We start from the raw sequence: 16,317 nt of genomic DNA, 5'->3' as shown, positions 1-16,317 counted from the left end.
CGGTATTCTAGTAAGAGTGTTGACTGATAGTGTGAAAGAAAACAAAGGAGAATCCCACTTACAATTACATAACTGTGATAAATCAGAGGGAGCTGTACAAATCTCTGCCAGAGTCTGTGTGTGTGTGTGTGTATGTGTGTGTCATGAAAAAACTTTCCCTCTCCTTCTCTTTCTGCCTTCAAGACTTGATTAAAAAAGACAGAAAAATATCACGTCAGGCTCATTAGCACTGACTCAATTATTTATATCTCATTCTCCTCCCTACATTTCTCTATTGCTGTTTCTTATTTGTTCATTCCTTTATTTTTACATTGTGACGTGGGATGGGGATCATTGATGACACAGATAGACGACAGTCACCGAACTAGACTGAACAAACAGCTGGGCAGGAGCTGTCTGAGTGTGACTCAAAATAACAGAGAGACTTGAAAATATTTGTTATTTCAACAGTTTCAAAACTACAATTAAATAAATTGTTAAATTAAATAAATAAGTTATTTACTTCAACCTAACTAGGCTGCAGTGGTGTAAAGTACTTAAGTAAAAATACTTTAAAGTATTACTTCAGTAGTTTTGGGGGGTTTCTGTACTTTACTATATTTTTGCCAAATTTTACTTTTACTTCACTACATTCCTAAAGAAAATAATGTACTTTTTACTCTACATTTTCCCTGACACCCAAAAGTACTCGTTACATTTTGACAGGAAAACGGTCCAATTCACTCAATTATCAAGAGAACATCCCTAGTCATCCCTACTGTTTTTGATCTGGCGGACTCACTAGACACAAATGCGTTGTTTGCCGCTGCTATCCGTCAATAAAAAAAACGAGAAAATGATGCCTTTTAAATTATTTGTACTTTTACTTTTGATACTTAAGTACATTTGAGCAATTCCATTTCCTTTTGATACTTTAGTGTATTTAAAACCAAATACTTTTAGTGAAGTAGTATTTTACTCGGTGACTTTCACTTGAGTCATTTTCTATTAAGCTATCTTTACTTTTACTCAAGTATGTCGACTGAGTACTTTTCCCACCACTGCTAGCCTGGAGACCGTTCACGTCCCACCTCGACACAAGGCGGCGGTAAACTGTTCACAAGTGGAGGGTCGTTACTTCTTACCCCACCCACGAAGTCACAAGCCCCGCCCATTTCCCCAGTTTATCTTCTTAAACATTTATTTTAAACCTAACCTTAAGCCTAGCCCCAACTTTAAATTAAGACCAAAAATATCAATTTTGTTTTCATGAATTTGTACAATATAGCCAATTCTGACTTTGTAGCTGTGGTAGCTAGTGGAAAGCCCAAGTGGTCCCCAGTCGCTATTCATTGACGTCGCGGTATTATGTACTGTATTTTCCTGCTTTCCTTTTTTCTTGTAGCTAGCCTGCTAGCTAGTTGACAACAATGGGCGATAGTGAGCAGGTAGAGTGGACGTTTATGAAATTATACCTTAACGATATTGGAAACACTCTTTCAGATACATCTGGAACACGGATGTCGAAAAGAAGTAGGTGGCATGCTAATGTATCAACACACAGCAAAATGTTAACGTCACCAGCTAGCTATTTGCTGCTTTATGTTTCACCAAGGCGGTAGCTAGCATCTATCTATAGCTAGTATAATCATTCACGAGTTCTGCAAGTAGAGTTTTAAATGTTCATCGTCTAGTGTTGAAGCATCGCGACCTAATTAGCTATGCATGATGCCACTGGGCACACACTGGTTGAATCAACGTTGTTTCCACGTCATTTCAATGAAATTACGTTGAACCAACTTGGAATATACGTTTAATTGACGTCTGTGCTCAGTGGGATTGTTTCCACTAGTTACCACAGCCACAAAGTCCAAATTGAGTGTATCGTAAAAATACATAAAAACAAACATTTGCTTTTTGGTCTTAATTTAAGGATATGATTAGGCATATGGTTGTCAGTGTGGTTAAAGTTAGGTTCAAAATCACATTTCTAAGAATAAAAATCGTAGAAATAGTCGGGGTATATGACTTTGTGGCTGTAGTAACTAGTGACAACCCAGTGGGACAGAACAGCACTGAAGCAGCAAAGGTTAAACATGAGAGAGAACAACCCCACAGTGGATGTGTCATAATACTCATAAAACCTAGCGGTCAAACACGAAAATGGTTCCAATCATTATTCACATCGGGGATTTTAGAAACACCTAAAATAAGGGCTGTGTTTAGTGTAGGCTTACCCTAGCGTGACGTTTTGATAACCTTGTAAATCTCTCTCGACAAGGTGACTTATCACTATATTTGGCTCTATTTACTCTCAGATTCGAAAATGCTAATTAGCATCAAAGACTACAAATCCCTGCAAGCTCCTCCACATCATCTCTAACTTACACCTTTGCTAACAGGTATTGTGTCAATTTAAAACCTGCACAAAACAGTCACAGAATTTAAGTTAAAGAAAAGTAGCAAATTGATTAATTACTACATTTAGCTAACATTAGATAGTTCATCTGAGATTCTTAACTTTGCCTGATTCGGTAGTCTCGTCCAGATCAAGGCATTGTTGTTCTTTATGATAGCCACATTAGCAGAAAATTAGCATTTATTTTTTGGGGGGGTAAATACAGGCAACTATATTGATAAGTCACCTTGTCCTAGAAAGATTTATATGGTTATCAAAACGTCACGCCAGTGTAAGCCTACATGGAACGCAGCCCTTCTTTAAAAAAAATAATATATATATATATATATATATATATGGTCTGCGGTAAACACAGGCTTAGGAGATCGTGTATGTCTTGTTCAATGAGATAATGTTCATCAGCTAATGTCACTTTAAATTAATTTTGATGCATTTATGTAATAAAAAGCACACACACATCTGGGGCGTATTCATTACGCCGATTCTGTTGAGAAACATTTTTACAATGTTGGACAAATTTCAGTTAGGTCCATCCCTGTTTCGTTTCGTTTGCTTCCGTTTAAGAAATGTTTTGCAGCAGAATGTGCGCAATGAACACGCCGCTGGTCAACCCTAGTGGGTCTAAAGCTTAAATTAATACATCACTTCATTCGGGATTCTTGTTACGGACTGTTTCCAGACAATTGTCCTTGGAAAACCTAATAAACTTTTAGAAATAATAAAACATATTTAGTCCGTAGAAACTATATTTTGGTATTTTATTCTACACTACACACTATGCTGTCTCTCCACCATGGAGCTTATACTCATTAAATAATATCTTCAATAAGAATGTAAAACAACAAATACATAACAAAACCTCTTGATGGAGATGTTCCAGAAATAGTCATATAATGTTTTAACAAATTTGGGCTCCCGAGTGGCGCAGCGGTCTAAGACACTGCATCTCAGTGCAAGAGGCGTCACTGTCTTAAATAAAGGTGAAAAAAAATGAATTGGGCCTTATATGGGAATTATAAAAAAATAAGTGCTCTTTCAAAAAGTAATAAAACCCCGCTCCTCTTTTTCCCGCAGAACCGGCTGCCTATCATGAAGAACAACAGACAGGGGTGACACCCACTCAAAGGTCTGAGAGGCAGCTGAGAACTCCCCAGAGACACTCCAGGTGGCAAAGTCCCAGGACGCATTCTAAACAGCTGACAGAAGAAGAGAGGGGCTTTTCTCCTGTGTCTGGGTCTGGGGAGGAGAGCGACAAGGAGGCCTCCCCACCAAAAAGGAGGACCACAATAAGCAGCTCCAAAAAGACAAGAACCAAGTCTCACACAAATGATTATGATGACTGTTCTGGGACAGAATCTGGCGAGCAGCCAGAGAAGAGCACACAAAGAAAAAAAGGGCACAGCAACTCAAAAAAGAATAAGACTAATACTCACTGTAAGGAGGAGGATAATGACAACTTGTCAGACAGACCAACTGTGGTGGCTTCCCCCAGAAAAAGGAGCAGGCAATGTAGTGACTTCAATGTATTTGAAGCAGAGGCCGAACCATATAATACTGTGTCTGAGCCTGAGGTGGAGGTAGTTGTGGAGGGGGAGACTGAAGTGGCGTCTGCTTCTAAGAGGTGGAAACAGTACAACCCCCCCAAAATAACTAAGCCTCATGCCGAGGACAAAGCTGACAGTGAACATTATGAGTTGGTAGAACAGGCTGAGGAGACTCCCATTAGAAAAAAACTTAGCAAGTCTAAAAAGGTAAGACCGAGGACTCCCTCTGAAGATGAAAGTGACCACTTTGAGACGGAAGGACATGCTGCAGCTGAAGACACTACCCTCAGAAAAACACAGAGGAGGTCGATGAAATCTAGAAAGAAGAGATCCAAGAGTCCTTCGAAGAAGGCCAGAGATGCAGAGAGTGATGGTGAATCAGGCAAACATGTTTCCAAGACTCTGCCTAAGGACTTACATGAAGAAGAGAGTGACCAAGATGCTGAGACTCAGTCTAAGAACCTCAGTGAGGAGAGTGACCAAGACTCCCAGACGGAGGCTAAAGGCTTAGGTGAAGAGGACTGGCACCGCTCTGACCATCCAGAGGACGAGACAGAACAGGAGGTGTTACCTGCAAAGAGAGAAAGAGGACCCAAGAGCACGAAGACCGTGAAGTCAGATTCCAACTCTGACTCTGAAAATGTCACTGTTAAAAACAAAGGCAAAAAGCAATGTGCCACGGGTTTGAAGGCACCAAGACTAAGATTTAGACCACCTATAGAGAAAAAGAAAAGGGTAAAAATACTTCATATATGCAGTTTCTGTGAAAAGGTCCTGCCAAACAGGGATGCTCTGAGTAGGCACCTTCAGCGTCACACAGGGGAGAAGCCTTACCACTGTGAAGAGTGTGGCAAAGACTACGGCAGCAAGAACACCCTGAAGATTCACAACATGCAGGTTCACCACAAGGGGACAAAGGACTTCATATGCAATGATTGTGGTCAACAGTTTACCCACTTCACCTACCTCAAACGCCACCTGTACTCCCACACGGACAAGGAAAAGAGGCCACACCTGTGCAATGTGTGTGGGAAGCATTTCATCCAGAAGTCTCACTTGGACCGTCACAAGATGATTCACACCGGAGAGAAACCGTTCAGCTGCGAACACTGCGCCATGGCCTTCAATCGGCCGGACTCCCTGCGGATGCATCTGAAGCTACACGTGTCGGGTAGTGAGGGGCCAAATCTGGCGGAGCAAGAGAAGACGAAGTGCACAGCGTGTAAGAAGAGCTTTGTCAACCCAAATTATCTCAAAGTCCACATGAGAATACACACTGGGGAGAGGCCATACAAGTGTGAGGACTGTGCCAAGAGCTTCACCCAGATCAGTATTCTCAACGCGCACCGACGCACACACACTGGAGAGAAGCCACACGAGTGCAAGGCGTGCGGCAGCTGCTTCACCCGTCGCAAGTATCTGGATGATCACATAGGCAGAAAGCATGGGTCTTTAGAGCAAATGAATGAACAGGAGGATGAACAATGATAACTGCGTTTTTAGGTGTAACACGTAATATAAATATTGAAGATCAGGCAAGACTGGACTGTTGCCTAGTAGTTTCTCTTGTGATGTTGCAGGATGTTTTTTCCTGTCATGCCATGATAAAATACTGTTTTGGCTTTATAGTGGCGCCCATTCTGAAAATGGATATGTAGCCTTCAAGATCATTCCTTTGAATCTAAACTGAACTTTGATGGTCCACACAATTTACTGTAATGCTTTCAACTTTAATGGTACACATAATTTACTGTAATGCTTTATTGGTTTGTCAAAGTATGTGGACGCCTGCTCGTCGAACACCTCATTCCAAAATCCTTGGCATTAATATGGAGTTGGTCCCCCCCTTTGCTGCTGTAACAGCCTCCACTCTTCTTGGAAGACTTTCTACTAGATGTTGGAACATTGCTGCAGGGACTTGCTTCCATTCAGCCACAAGAGCGTTAGTGAGGTCGGGCACTGATGTTGGGCGATTAGGCCTGTCTCACAGTCGTCGTTCCAATTCATCCCAAAGGTGTTTGATGGGGTTGAGGTCAGGGCTCTGTGCAGGCCAGTCAAGTTCTTCCACACCGATCTCGACAAAGCATTTCTGTATGGACCTAGCTTTTTGCACAGGGTATTGTCATGCAGAAACAGGAAAGGGCCTTTCCCAAACTGTTGCCACAAAGTTGGAAGCACAGAATCGTTGGAGGGACAGTTATTGACAGACAATTTTTACACGCTAGGCACTTCAGCAATCGGCGGTCCCGTTCTGTAAGTTTGTGTGGCCTACCACTTCGTGGCTGAGCCGTTGTTGCCCCTAGACGTTTCCACTTCACAATAACAGCACTTACAGTTCTAGCAGGGTGGAAATTTGACAAACTTACTTGTTGGAAAGGTGGAGTCCTATGAAAGTCACTGAGCTCTTCAGTACTGGCCATTCTACTGCCAATTACATGGCTGTGTGCTCGATTTGAAACACCTGTCGGCAATGGGTGTGGCTAAAATGGCCGAATCCACTAATTTGAAGGGGTGTCCACATAATAACATGACATACACTATCAACAATGTACAGTAAGATCTATTAGGTTACAATTGGGGGGGAGGGGAGACTTTCAGTGTGGTTTATTTGCGTCATACAATGACAAATTAACAATCAAACTGGAGAATAAATTCCAACAAAGAAGTAACATGACTTTATTCATATTTCCATTTTCACTGATTAGTAACTGGGCTGATACTCGACCAGATTTTTGGAGTGTTTTTAAACCATCAAGCTTTATGCTTACACACTATCATTTATTTGTTCTCCATGTTGAATCAATCGTTTTTTATAATTTTGAATTGATTGATTGGTGTTTTTTCTTCTTTTGGACTGAAAAATATATCTTCAGGCTTAAACCAACTGAAGTGTTTGAAACTAAGTGTATCTGATATTTTCTCCTTGCCATTACTGATATTTTATTTTATTATTTTAATTTTTTTAATTTCACCTTTATTTAACCAGGTAGGCCAGTTGAGAACAAGTTCTCATTTACAACTGCGACCTGGCCAAGATAAAGCAAAGCGGTGAGACACAAACAACAACACAGAGTTACACATGGAATAAACAAAACATACAGTCAATAACACAATAGAAAAAATCTATATATAGTGTGTGCAAATGAGGTAAGATTAGGGAGTTAAGGCAATAAATAGGCGGTATTGGCGAAGTAATTACAATTTAGCAATTTAACACTGGAGTTATAGATGTGCAGGTTGAAATGAATTGGACTTGAGAAATAGAATCTTCATACTTTTCTTTCTTTCAACAGTAACTCTGGGAGGTTAAACATTGGAGAGTGGTAATTGAGTCATGCATAATGTCAAGATATAAAAAAAGTAGAATCTAATGTCTCTGCATGTAGATGTTACACAGTCATTGTACCTGCCTAATATGCATAATATTGCGTGAAATAATCCCGTAACAATGAATAGAGTACATTCCCAATACAAATAAGGCTCGTATATGTTGACTTCCATGTATAAGGCATGTGCTTTAACTCCGTTATACTGTATTTACCAGACACTCGTGTTTATCTGGTGGGGTGCTGATCGTGCTGTGCAATACTGTGTGCTGATAGAAAATCAGCCGTGATTACCACATCCTGTTCTACGATACATAACAGCGAGAACCTTTATAGGGTTTATGTTATTTGTTGGTTCGACCCTTAAAATACTTCACATATAGACAGACCATCTGTCATGTTGACAGGTTTTGTTAAGAGGATCCCGTGGAAATAAATAGCGTCATTTGGAAACAGGCTGCATTCTCTGTTAATTCCAGTAGGTGGCAGATGTGTACTGTTTCTAGTCTGTCAAGAGGTTGATTTAAGAGCAGCTCAAACTCTTTAAAACGTTGCTCTCTTCCTGACGATACTTAGCCTACTGGTCAGCTGCTAGATAAGCAAAAACCACTTGGGCTAGCTAACGTCAGCTACAGTACCTTCAGAAAGTATTCATACCCCTTATTCAACATTTTGTGTTACAGCCTGAATACAAAATGTATTAAAAATATTTTTTTTCCTCACCCATCTACACACAATGGCCCATAATCGTATTTTTGCAAATGTATTGAAAATAAAATACATAAATGGCTAATTTAGATAAGTACTCACCCCTGAGTCAATACATGTTAGATTCACCTCAAAGGCAGAGATTACAGCTGTGAGTCTTTCTGGGTAAGTCTCTTAAGAGCTTTGCACACCTGGATTGTAAAACGTTTGTACATTATTCTTTTAAAAATTCTCCAAGCTCTATCGAGTTGGTTGTTTATCATTGCCAGACAGCCATTTTCAAGTGCTGCCATAGATTTTCAAGCCGATTTAAGTCAAAACTGTAACTACGCCACTCAGGAACATTCAATGTCATATTGGTAGGGAAATCCAGTGTATATTTGGCCTTGTGTTTTAGGTTATTGTCCTGCTGAAAGGTGAATTCAGCTCCCACTGTCTGTTAGAAAGCGGATTGAACCAGGTTTTCTTCTAGGATTTTGACTGTTTAGCTTTATTCTGTTTCTTTTTGTCTTTCTTAGGGGTAGATCAGCTGTAATTTTGCAAACAGATTGTGGCTTCTTTTAATGTAATTGTCCGTATCATGCCCAATCCCCCATATAGTTTTTGGTAAATATATATTTTATTTTCCTTCTTTATTATTTTCCCATAACCCTAACATCCCTCCTAATTGGAGTAAACTAATGGACAACAATACAGCTTATACATACTAAATACATTTTAAGGACAAGGTACCTTTTACATTACTGGAAATGATCTTATCTTTTTTGTCCCACTCCAGCTCCCCTCAACCCCTCCCATCTAGCTCTGAAAACCTTCCAGTCCCAGCCTTCAGCTCCCCTCAACCCCTCCCATCTAGCTCTGAAAACCATCCAGTCCCAGCCTTCAGCTCCCCTCAACCCCTCCCATCTAGCTCTGAAAACCTTCCAGTCCCAGCCTTCAGCTCCCCTCAACCCCTCCCATCTAGCTCTGAAAACCATCCAGTCCCAGCCTTCAGCTCCCCTCAACCCCTCCCATCTAGCTCTGAAAACCATCCAGTCCCAGCCTTCAGCTCCCCTTAACCCCTCCCATCTAGCTCTGAAAACCATCCAGTCCCAGCCTTCAGCTCCCCTCAACCCCTCCCATCTAGCTCTGAAAACCATCCAGTCCCAGCCTTCAGCTCCCCTCAACCCCTCCCATCTAGCTCTGAAAACCATCCAGTCCCAGCCTTCAGCTCCCCTCAACCCCTCCCATCTAGCTCTGAAAACCATCCAGTCCCAGCCTTCAGCTCCCCTCAACCCCTCCCATCTAGCTCTGAAAACCTTCCAGTCCCAGCCTTCAGCTCCCCTCAACCCCTCCCATCTAGCTCTGAAAACCATCCAGTCCCAGCCTTCCGCTCCCCTCAACCCCTCCCATCTAGCTCTGAAAACCATCCAGTCCCAGCCTTCAGCTCCCCTCAACCCCTCCCATCTAGCTCTGAAAACCATCCAGTCCCAGCCTTCAGCTCCCCTCAACCCCTCCCATCTAGCTCTGAAAACCATCCAGTCCCAGCCTTCAGCTCCCCTCAACCCCTCCCATCTAGCTCTGAAAACCTTCCAGTCCCAGCCTTCAGCTCCCCTCAACCCCTCCCATCTAGATCTGAAAACCATCCAGTCCCAGCCTTCAGCTCCCCTCAACCCCTCCCATCTAGCTCTGAAAACCTTCCAGTCCCAGCCTTCAGCTCCCCTCAACCCCTCCCATCTAGCTCTGAAAACCATCCAGTCCCAGCCTTCAGCTCCCCTCAGCCCCTCCCATCTAGCTCTGAAAACCATCCAGTCCCAGCCTTCAGCTCCCCTCAACCCCTCCCATCTAGATCTGAAAACCATCCAGTCCCAGCCTTCAGCTCCCCTTAACCCCTCCCATCTAGCTCTGAAAACCATCCAGTCCCAGCCTTCAGCTCCCCTCAACCCCTCCCATCTAGCTCTGAAAACCATCCAGTCCCAGCCTTCAGCTCCCCTCAGCCCCTCCCATCTAGCTCTGAAAACCATCCAGTCCCAGCCTTCAGCTCCCCTCAACCCCTCCCATCTAGATCTGAAAACCATCCAGTCCCAGCCTTCAGCTCCCCTTAACCCCTCCCATCTAGCTCTGAAAACCATCCAGTCCCAGCCTTCAGCTCCCCTCAACCCCTCCCATCTAGCTCTGAAAACCATCCAGTCCCAGCCTTCAGCTCCCCTCAGCCCCTCCCATCTAGCTCTGAAAACCATCCAGTCCCAGCCTTCAGCTCCCCTCAGCCCCTCCCATCTAGCTCTGAAAACCATCCAGTCCCAGCCTTCAGCTCCCCTCAACCCCTCCCATCTAGCTCTGAAAACCATCCAGTCCCAGCCTTCAGCTCCCCTTAACCCCTCCCATCTAGCTCTGAAAACCATCCAGTCCCAGCCTTCAGCTCCCCTCAACCCCTCCCATCTAGCTCTGAAAACCATCCAGTCCCAGCCTTCAGCTCCCCTCAACCCCTCCCATCTAGCTCTGAAAACCATCCAGTCCCAGCCTTCAGCTCCCCTTAACCCCTCCCATCTAGCTCTGAAAACTTTCCAGTCCCAGCCTTCAGCTCCCCTTAACCCCTCCCATCTAGCTCTGAAAACCATCCAGTCCCAGCCTTCAGCTCCCCTTAACCCCTCCCATCTAGCTCTGAAAACCTTCCAGTCCCAGCCTTCAGCTCCCCTCAACCCCTCCCATCTAGCTCTGAAAACCTTCCAGTCCCAGCCTTCAGCTCCCCTCAGCCCCTCCCATCTAGCTCTGAAAACCTTCCAGTCCCAGCCTTCAGCTCCCCTCAGCCCCTCCCATCTAGCTCTGAAAACCTTCCAGTCCCAGCCTTCAGCTCCCCTCAGCCCCTCCCATCTAGCTCTGAAAACCTTCCAGTCCCAGCCTTCAGCTCCCCTCAACCCCTCCCATCTAGCTCTGAAAACCATCCAGTCCCAGCCTTCAGCTCCCCTCAACCCCTCCCATCTAGCTCTGAAAACCTTCCAGTCCCAGCCTTCAGCTCCCCTCAACCCCTCCCATCTAGCTCTGAAAACCATCCAGTCCCAGCCTTCAGCTCCCCTCAACCCCTCCCATCTAGCTCTGAAAACCTTCCAGTCCCAGCCTTCAGCTCCCCTCAACCCCTCCCATCTAGCTCTGAAAACCATCCAGTCCCAGCCTTCAGCTCCCCTCAACCCCTCCCATCTAGCTCTGAAAACCATCCAGTCCCAGCCTTCAGCTCCCCTCAACCCCTCCCATCTAGCTCTGAAAACCATCCAGTCCCAGCCTTCAGCTCCCCTCAACCCCTCCCATCTAGCTCTGAAAACCATCCAGTCCCAGCCTTCAGCTCCCCTCAACCCCTCCCATCTAGCTCTGAAAACCATCCAGTCCCAGCCTTCCGCTCCCCTCAACCCCTCCCATCTAGCTCTGAAAACCATCCAGTCCCAGCCTTCAGCTCCCCTCAACCCCTCCCATCTAGCTCTGAAAACCATCCAGTCCCAGCCTTCAGCTCCCCTCAACCCCTCCCATCTAGCTCTGAAAACCATCCAGTCCCAGCCTTCAGCTCCCCTCAACCCCTCCCATCTAGCTCTGAAAACCTTCCAGTCCCAGCCTTCAGCTCCCCTCAACCCCTCCCATCTAGATCTGAAAACCATCCAGTCCCAGCCTTCAGCTCCCCTCAACCCCTCCCATCTAGCTCTGAAAACCTTCCAGTCCCAGCCTTCAGCTCCCCTCAACCCCTCCCATCTAGCTCTGAAAACCATCCAGTCCCAGCCTTCAGCTCCCCTCAGCCCCTCCCATCTAGCTCTGAAAACCATCCAGTCCCAGCCTTCAGCTCCCCTCAACCCCTCCCATCTAGATCTGAAAACCATCCAGTCCCAGCCTTCAGCTCCCCTTAACCCCTCCCATCTAGCTCTGAAAACCATCCAGTCCCAGCCTTCAGCTCCCCTCAACCCCTCCCATCTAGCTCTGAAAACCATCCAGTCCCAGCCTTCAGCTCCCCTCAGCCCCTCCCATCTAGCTCTGAAAACCATCCAGTCCCAGCCTTCAGCTCCCCTCAACCCCTCCCATCTAGATCTGAAAACCATCCAGTCCCAGCCTTCAGCTCCCCTTAACCCCTCCCATCTAGCTCTGAAAACCATCCAGTCCCAGCCTTCAGCTCCCCTCAACCCCTCCCATCTAGCTCTGAAAACCATCCAGTCCCAGCCTTCAGCTCCCCTCAGCCCCTCCCATCTAGCTCTGAAAACCATCCAGTCCCAGCCTTCAGCTCCCCTCAACCCCTCCCATCTAGCTCTGAAAACCATCCAGTCCCAGCCTTCAGCTCCCCTCAACCCCTCCCATCTAGCTCTGAAAACCATCCAGTCCCAGCCTTCAGCTCCCCTCAACCCCTCCCATCTAGCTCTGAAAACCATCCAGTCCCAGCCTTCAGCTCCCCTCAACCCCTCCCATCTAGCTCTGAAAACCATCCAGTCCCAGCCTTCAGCTCCCCTTAACCCCTCCCATCTAGCTCTGAAAACTTTCCAGTCCCAGCCTTCAGCTCCCCTTAACCCCTCCCATCTAGCTCTGAAAACCATCCAGTCCCAGCCTTCAGCTCCCCTTAACCCCTCCCATCTAGCTCTGAAAACCTTCCAGTCCCAGCCTTCAGCTCCCCTCAACCCCTCCCATCTAGCTCTGAAAACCTTCCAGTCCCAGCCTTCAGCTCCCCTCAACCCCTCCCATCTAGCTCTGAAAACCTTCCAGTCCCAGCCTTCAGCTCCCCTCAACCCCTCCCATCTAGCTCTGAAAACCTTCCAGTCCCAGCCTTCAGCTCCCCTCAACCCCTCCCATCTAGCTCTGAAAACCATCCAGTCCCAGCCTTCAGCTCCCCTCAACCCCTCCCATCTAGCTCTGAAAACCATCCAGTCCCAGCCTTCAGCTCCCCTCAACCCCTCCCATCTAGCTCTGAAAACCTTCCAGTCCCAGCCTTCAGCTCCCCTCAACCCCTCCCATCTAGCTCTGAAAACCATCCAGTCCCAGCCTTCAGCTCCCCTCAACCCCTCCCATCTAGCTCTGAAAACCTTCCAGTCCCAGCCTTCAGCTCCCCTCAACCCCTCCCATCTAGCTCTGAAAACCATCCAGTCCCAGCCTTCAGCTCCCCTCAACCCCTCCCATCTAGCTCTGAAAACCATCCAGTTTTGACTTCTAATTCCATATCTTTTTTAACTGTGCTGTGATGTTTCACAAAAGTTCTGAACTTTTCTATTCCCACAATTCCTACAAACGGTAGACATTAAGAGTATTATTATATTATTGATCAAATTACTTTGGCTTTTCAAGTCACCCAGCAGTGCTATTTGCAGAGTTTGCGTTAGGTAAATGTTGTGATTTTTCAACTATTCCTGAACCTGCGACCAAAAACAAGCTACGTATGGGCAGTACCAAAACAAGTGATCTAATGATTCTGTCTCTTCGCAGCAAAATCTGCAGAGCTAGGATAGTTGTATCCCTCATATACATAACATTCTATTGGTTGCAAGGATTTTGTATACTCATTTAAATAGAAAATGTCAACGTTTTGAATCCGGCGTTGTTTTGTATATCAGTTGTGCAATGGAATCGGCACATCGAAAATCGGCCAATTACTTTACTTTACTTTGCAACCTGTCAATCAGCTGTCAATTTGCTGGTCCTAAAATGGCACTGGTATACTTTTTTTATTTATCTATTTTTTATTATTTTTTTAATCAGATTTTGGTCTTTAATGCAGGGCCGACAGACATGTTCCTTTTAGCTTCTCCCACTTCTACTTTTCTCCTCCAGTTTTTGCGGTAATGCTGCAATCAGTTTTAGATAGAGCAGACATTTACATATAGTTTTGTTAGCTGCATGTGTGCAGTGGTGGAAAAAGTACCCAATTGTCATACTTGAGTAAAAGTAAAGATACATTAATAGAAAAGTTACCCAGTAAAATACTACTTGAGTAAAAGTCTAAAAGTATTTGGTTTTAAATATGTAATTGCTAAAATATACTTAACTATGAAAAGTAAAACTATAAATCATTTCACATTCCTTATATAAAGCAAACCAGATGGCACAATTTTCTTGTTTTTTTATTTTGTGATAGTCAGGGGCACACTCCAACACTTGGACATAATTTACAAACAAATAATTTGTGTTTAGTGAGTCCGCCAGATCAGAGGCAGTAGGGACGGAAAGTATGGTTTGAAAAATCACAACATGAATTTCAAATTAACCCTACAAATAGCACTATTGGGAGATTTGGAAATACATAGTCAATCAATCAACAATATAATACTCTTCGCAAAAATATTTTCTGATGCTGTCTGGTCAAAAATAGTATGACATTGTTGCAGCCCATAGCATAGCATTGAATGCAAGGGAAGCCAGTGAGCATTTGGCCTCCCTTGATATTTTTTAAATAATAATAATAGCTAATCAGCATTGAGCTAAGCTGAGTGAGCTCAGCTGTGAATGGTCCTGGGGCACCAAAAAAAAAAAACTGTCAAGGGAAGCCAGTTTGGATTTGGCTTTAGACCAATGACTTCACATCAGAATCTAAATGTCATTGACAGAAAATTGTTGCATCTCGTTATGTTGTTGTCCTCTAGTGGCTAGCCAGCTGAAATCACCCCTTTCCTAAATTATCCATAGATTGAGAGGGATTTGGACTTGTGGTTTTAAAAAATTCTCCATACTGGCCAATGATTATAACAGCAATTCTGATCCAGCCATAAATTCCTACATTGTGCCCCTCGCCTGAGAGGATGGAAATTCAACATGTAGCTAGATGTAGCATGTTAATGTTAACTAGCTGGCCTGGCTCATCGTTGCCCATGAAAGGAAGTTTGGCTACCTAGCAAGCATTTTAGCCAGGTAGCCAAGGACAACAAAAACTACAAGCGTGGACTGTATACCAGAGTCATAGACAACATGAAAGAGGAGAATACCATTAACGTTTCTCTACAAACATGGTGAGTCAACATGTTTTTTTTTTGCACACACACGCGCACACACGTAACAGTGTAGGTTCCGTCCCTCTCTTCGCCCCAACCCGGGCTCGAACCAGGGACCCTTGCACACATCAACAACTGACACCCCACGAAGCATCGTTACCCATCGCGCCACAAAAGCCGCGGCTCTTGCAACGCAAGGGGAAACCCTACTTCAGGTCTCAGAGCGAGTGACGTCACTGATTGAAATGCTATTAGCGCGCACCACCGCTAACTAACTATCCATTTCACATCGGTTACACACACACACAAATCAGAATGATGGACAGCCACATCATATTTAGCTTACGTTGATTGTACTAAATAGTTTTTGGTATCTTCTAGTTGTCACTGTATTACACTAAGCAGAGGTGATTTAATGATGTTTAAATGTTGAAGTTGAAATGGTGCTGGAATAGTGGAGGCAGCTCCTGCTTTCTTTGCGACTTGCGGTAACTCCGTGGTTCTAAATCAGTAGTTGTTTAGTAGTCAGAAAATGTCGGAAACAGTCATGTAACTGTTTGTGACATGCAATATATTTTGTGGACTTCACCGGACAGATGATGCTCTCCGGTTTTGTAATGAAACAAATGTGTTATTGAACATATTCTGCCACTGTGTCTAATTATTGTATCGGCTTTAGGATTATATATCACGGTGTAAAGGAATGTGAACTAACAGGTTATAGAGCAAACAATGCAATTATCACAACACAGAGGTTGTAATATGGCTTTTTTGGGGTGGGGATTTGGCTTCCCCGGTGATTTTACCCACACCGCTACTGTGGTCTGCGGAGATAGATGGGATGGACTGAGAGAAACTGAGGGTTGGGATTAAAAAACTGGTGATCTACTGTAGTTATGGCTGAGACTACTGTGGAAAAGATAACTATGTATGTATAGAATGGGCACTGGTTTTGCAGTATATTAAATGTATGATTGAATTTGCCTGACTTCTTGGGGCTATGTGGGACGTTAGCGTGCCACCCGTGGCGCACCCTATCAACAACAGGTGCATTTCAAGAGCGGCAAATTTGAAACCAAATAAATGTCAAAATTCAAAATTCTCAAACATACAACTAACTTACAGCCTTTGAAAGATAAACATCTTCTTAATCTAACCACGTTGTCCGATTTCAAAAAGGTTTTACGGGGAAAGCATAAAGTTAGGTTGTTAGGAGAGTACATTGATAATAGCTGTGTGTAATGCATTGTCGATTCAAAGACAGGCGTCACCAAAACCATAAAATCAGCTAAAATTATGCACTAACCTTTTACAATCTCCATCAGATGACACTCCTAGGACATTATGTTAGACAATGCATGCATTTTTAGTTCTATCAAGTTCATATTTATATCTAAAAACAGTGTTTTACTATGGCGTTG

The 16,317-nt window shown here is 44.4% G+C and overlaps 1 protein-coding gene across 1 annotated transcript; it reads left to right on the top strand.

Moving 5' to 3' along the window:
- Nucleotides 1–1,183: 1,183 nt before the first annotated feature.
- Nucleotides 1,184–5,644, top strand: LOC115171793 (zinc finger protein 286A). Its single transcript, XM_029728942.1, has 2 exons — nucleotides 1,184–1,512; nucleotides 3,473–5,644. The coding sequence occupies exons 1-2, from the start codon at nucleotides 1,410–1,412 to the stop codon at nucleotides 5,428–5,430; spliced, it is 2,061 nt and encodes a 686-aa protein (XP_029584802.1). The 5' UTR covers nucleotides 1,184–1,409; the 3' UTR covers nucleotides 5,431–5,644.
- The last annotated feature ends 10,673 nt before the right edge of the window (nucleotides 5,645–16,317 follow it).

Source organism: Salmo trutta, chromosome 3 (genome assembly GCF_901001165.1).
Source record: "Salmo trutta chromosome 3, fSalTru1.1, whole genome shotgun sequence".
Taxonomy (NCBI): Eukaryota; Metazoa; Chordata; class Actinopteri; order Salmoniformes; family Salmonidae; genus Salmo; species Salmo trutta.
This window is presented reverse-complemented; position numbering and strand designations above follow the sequence as displayed.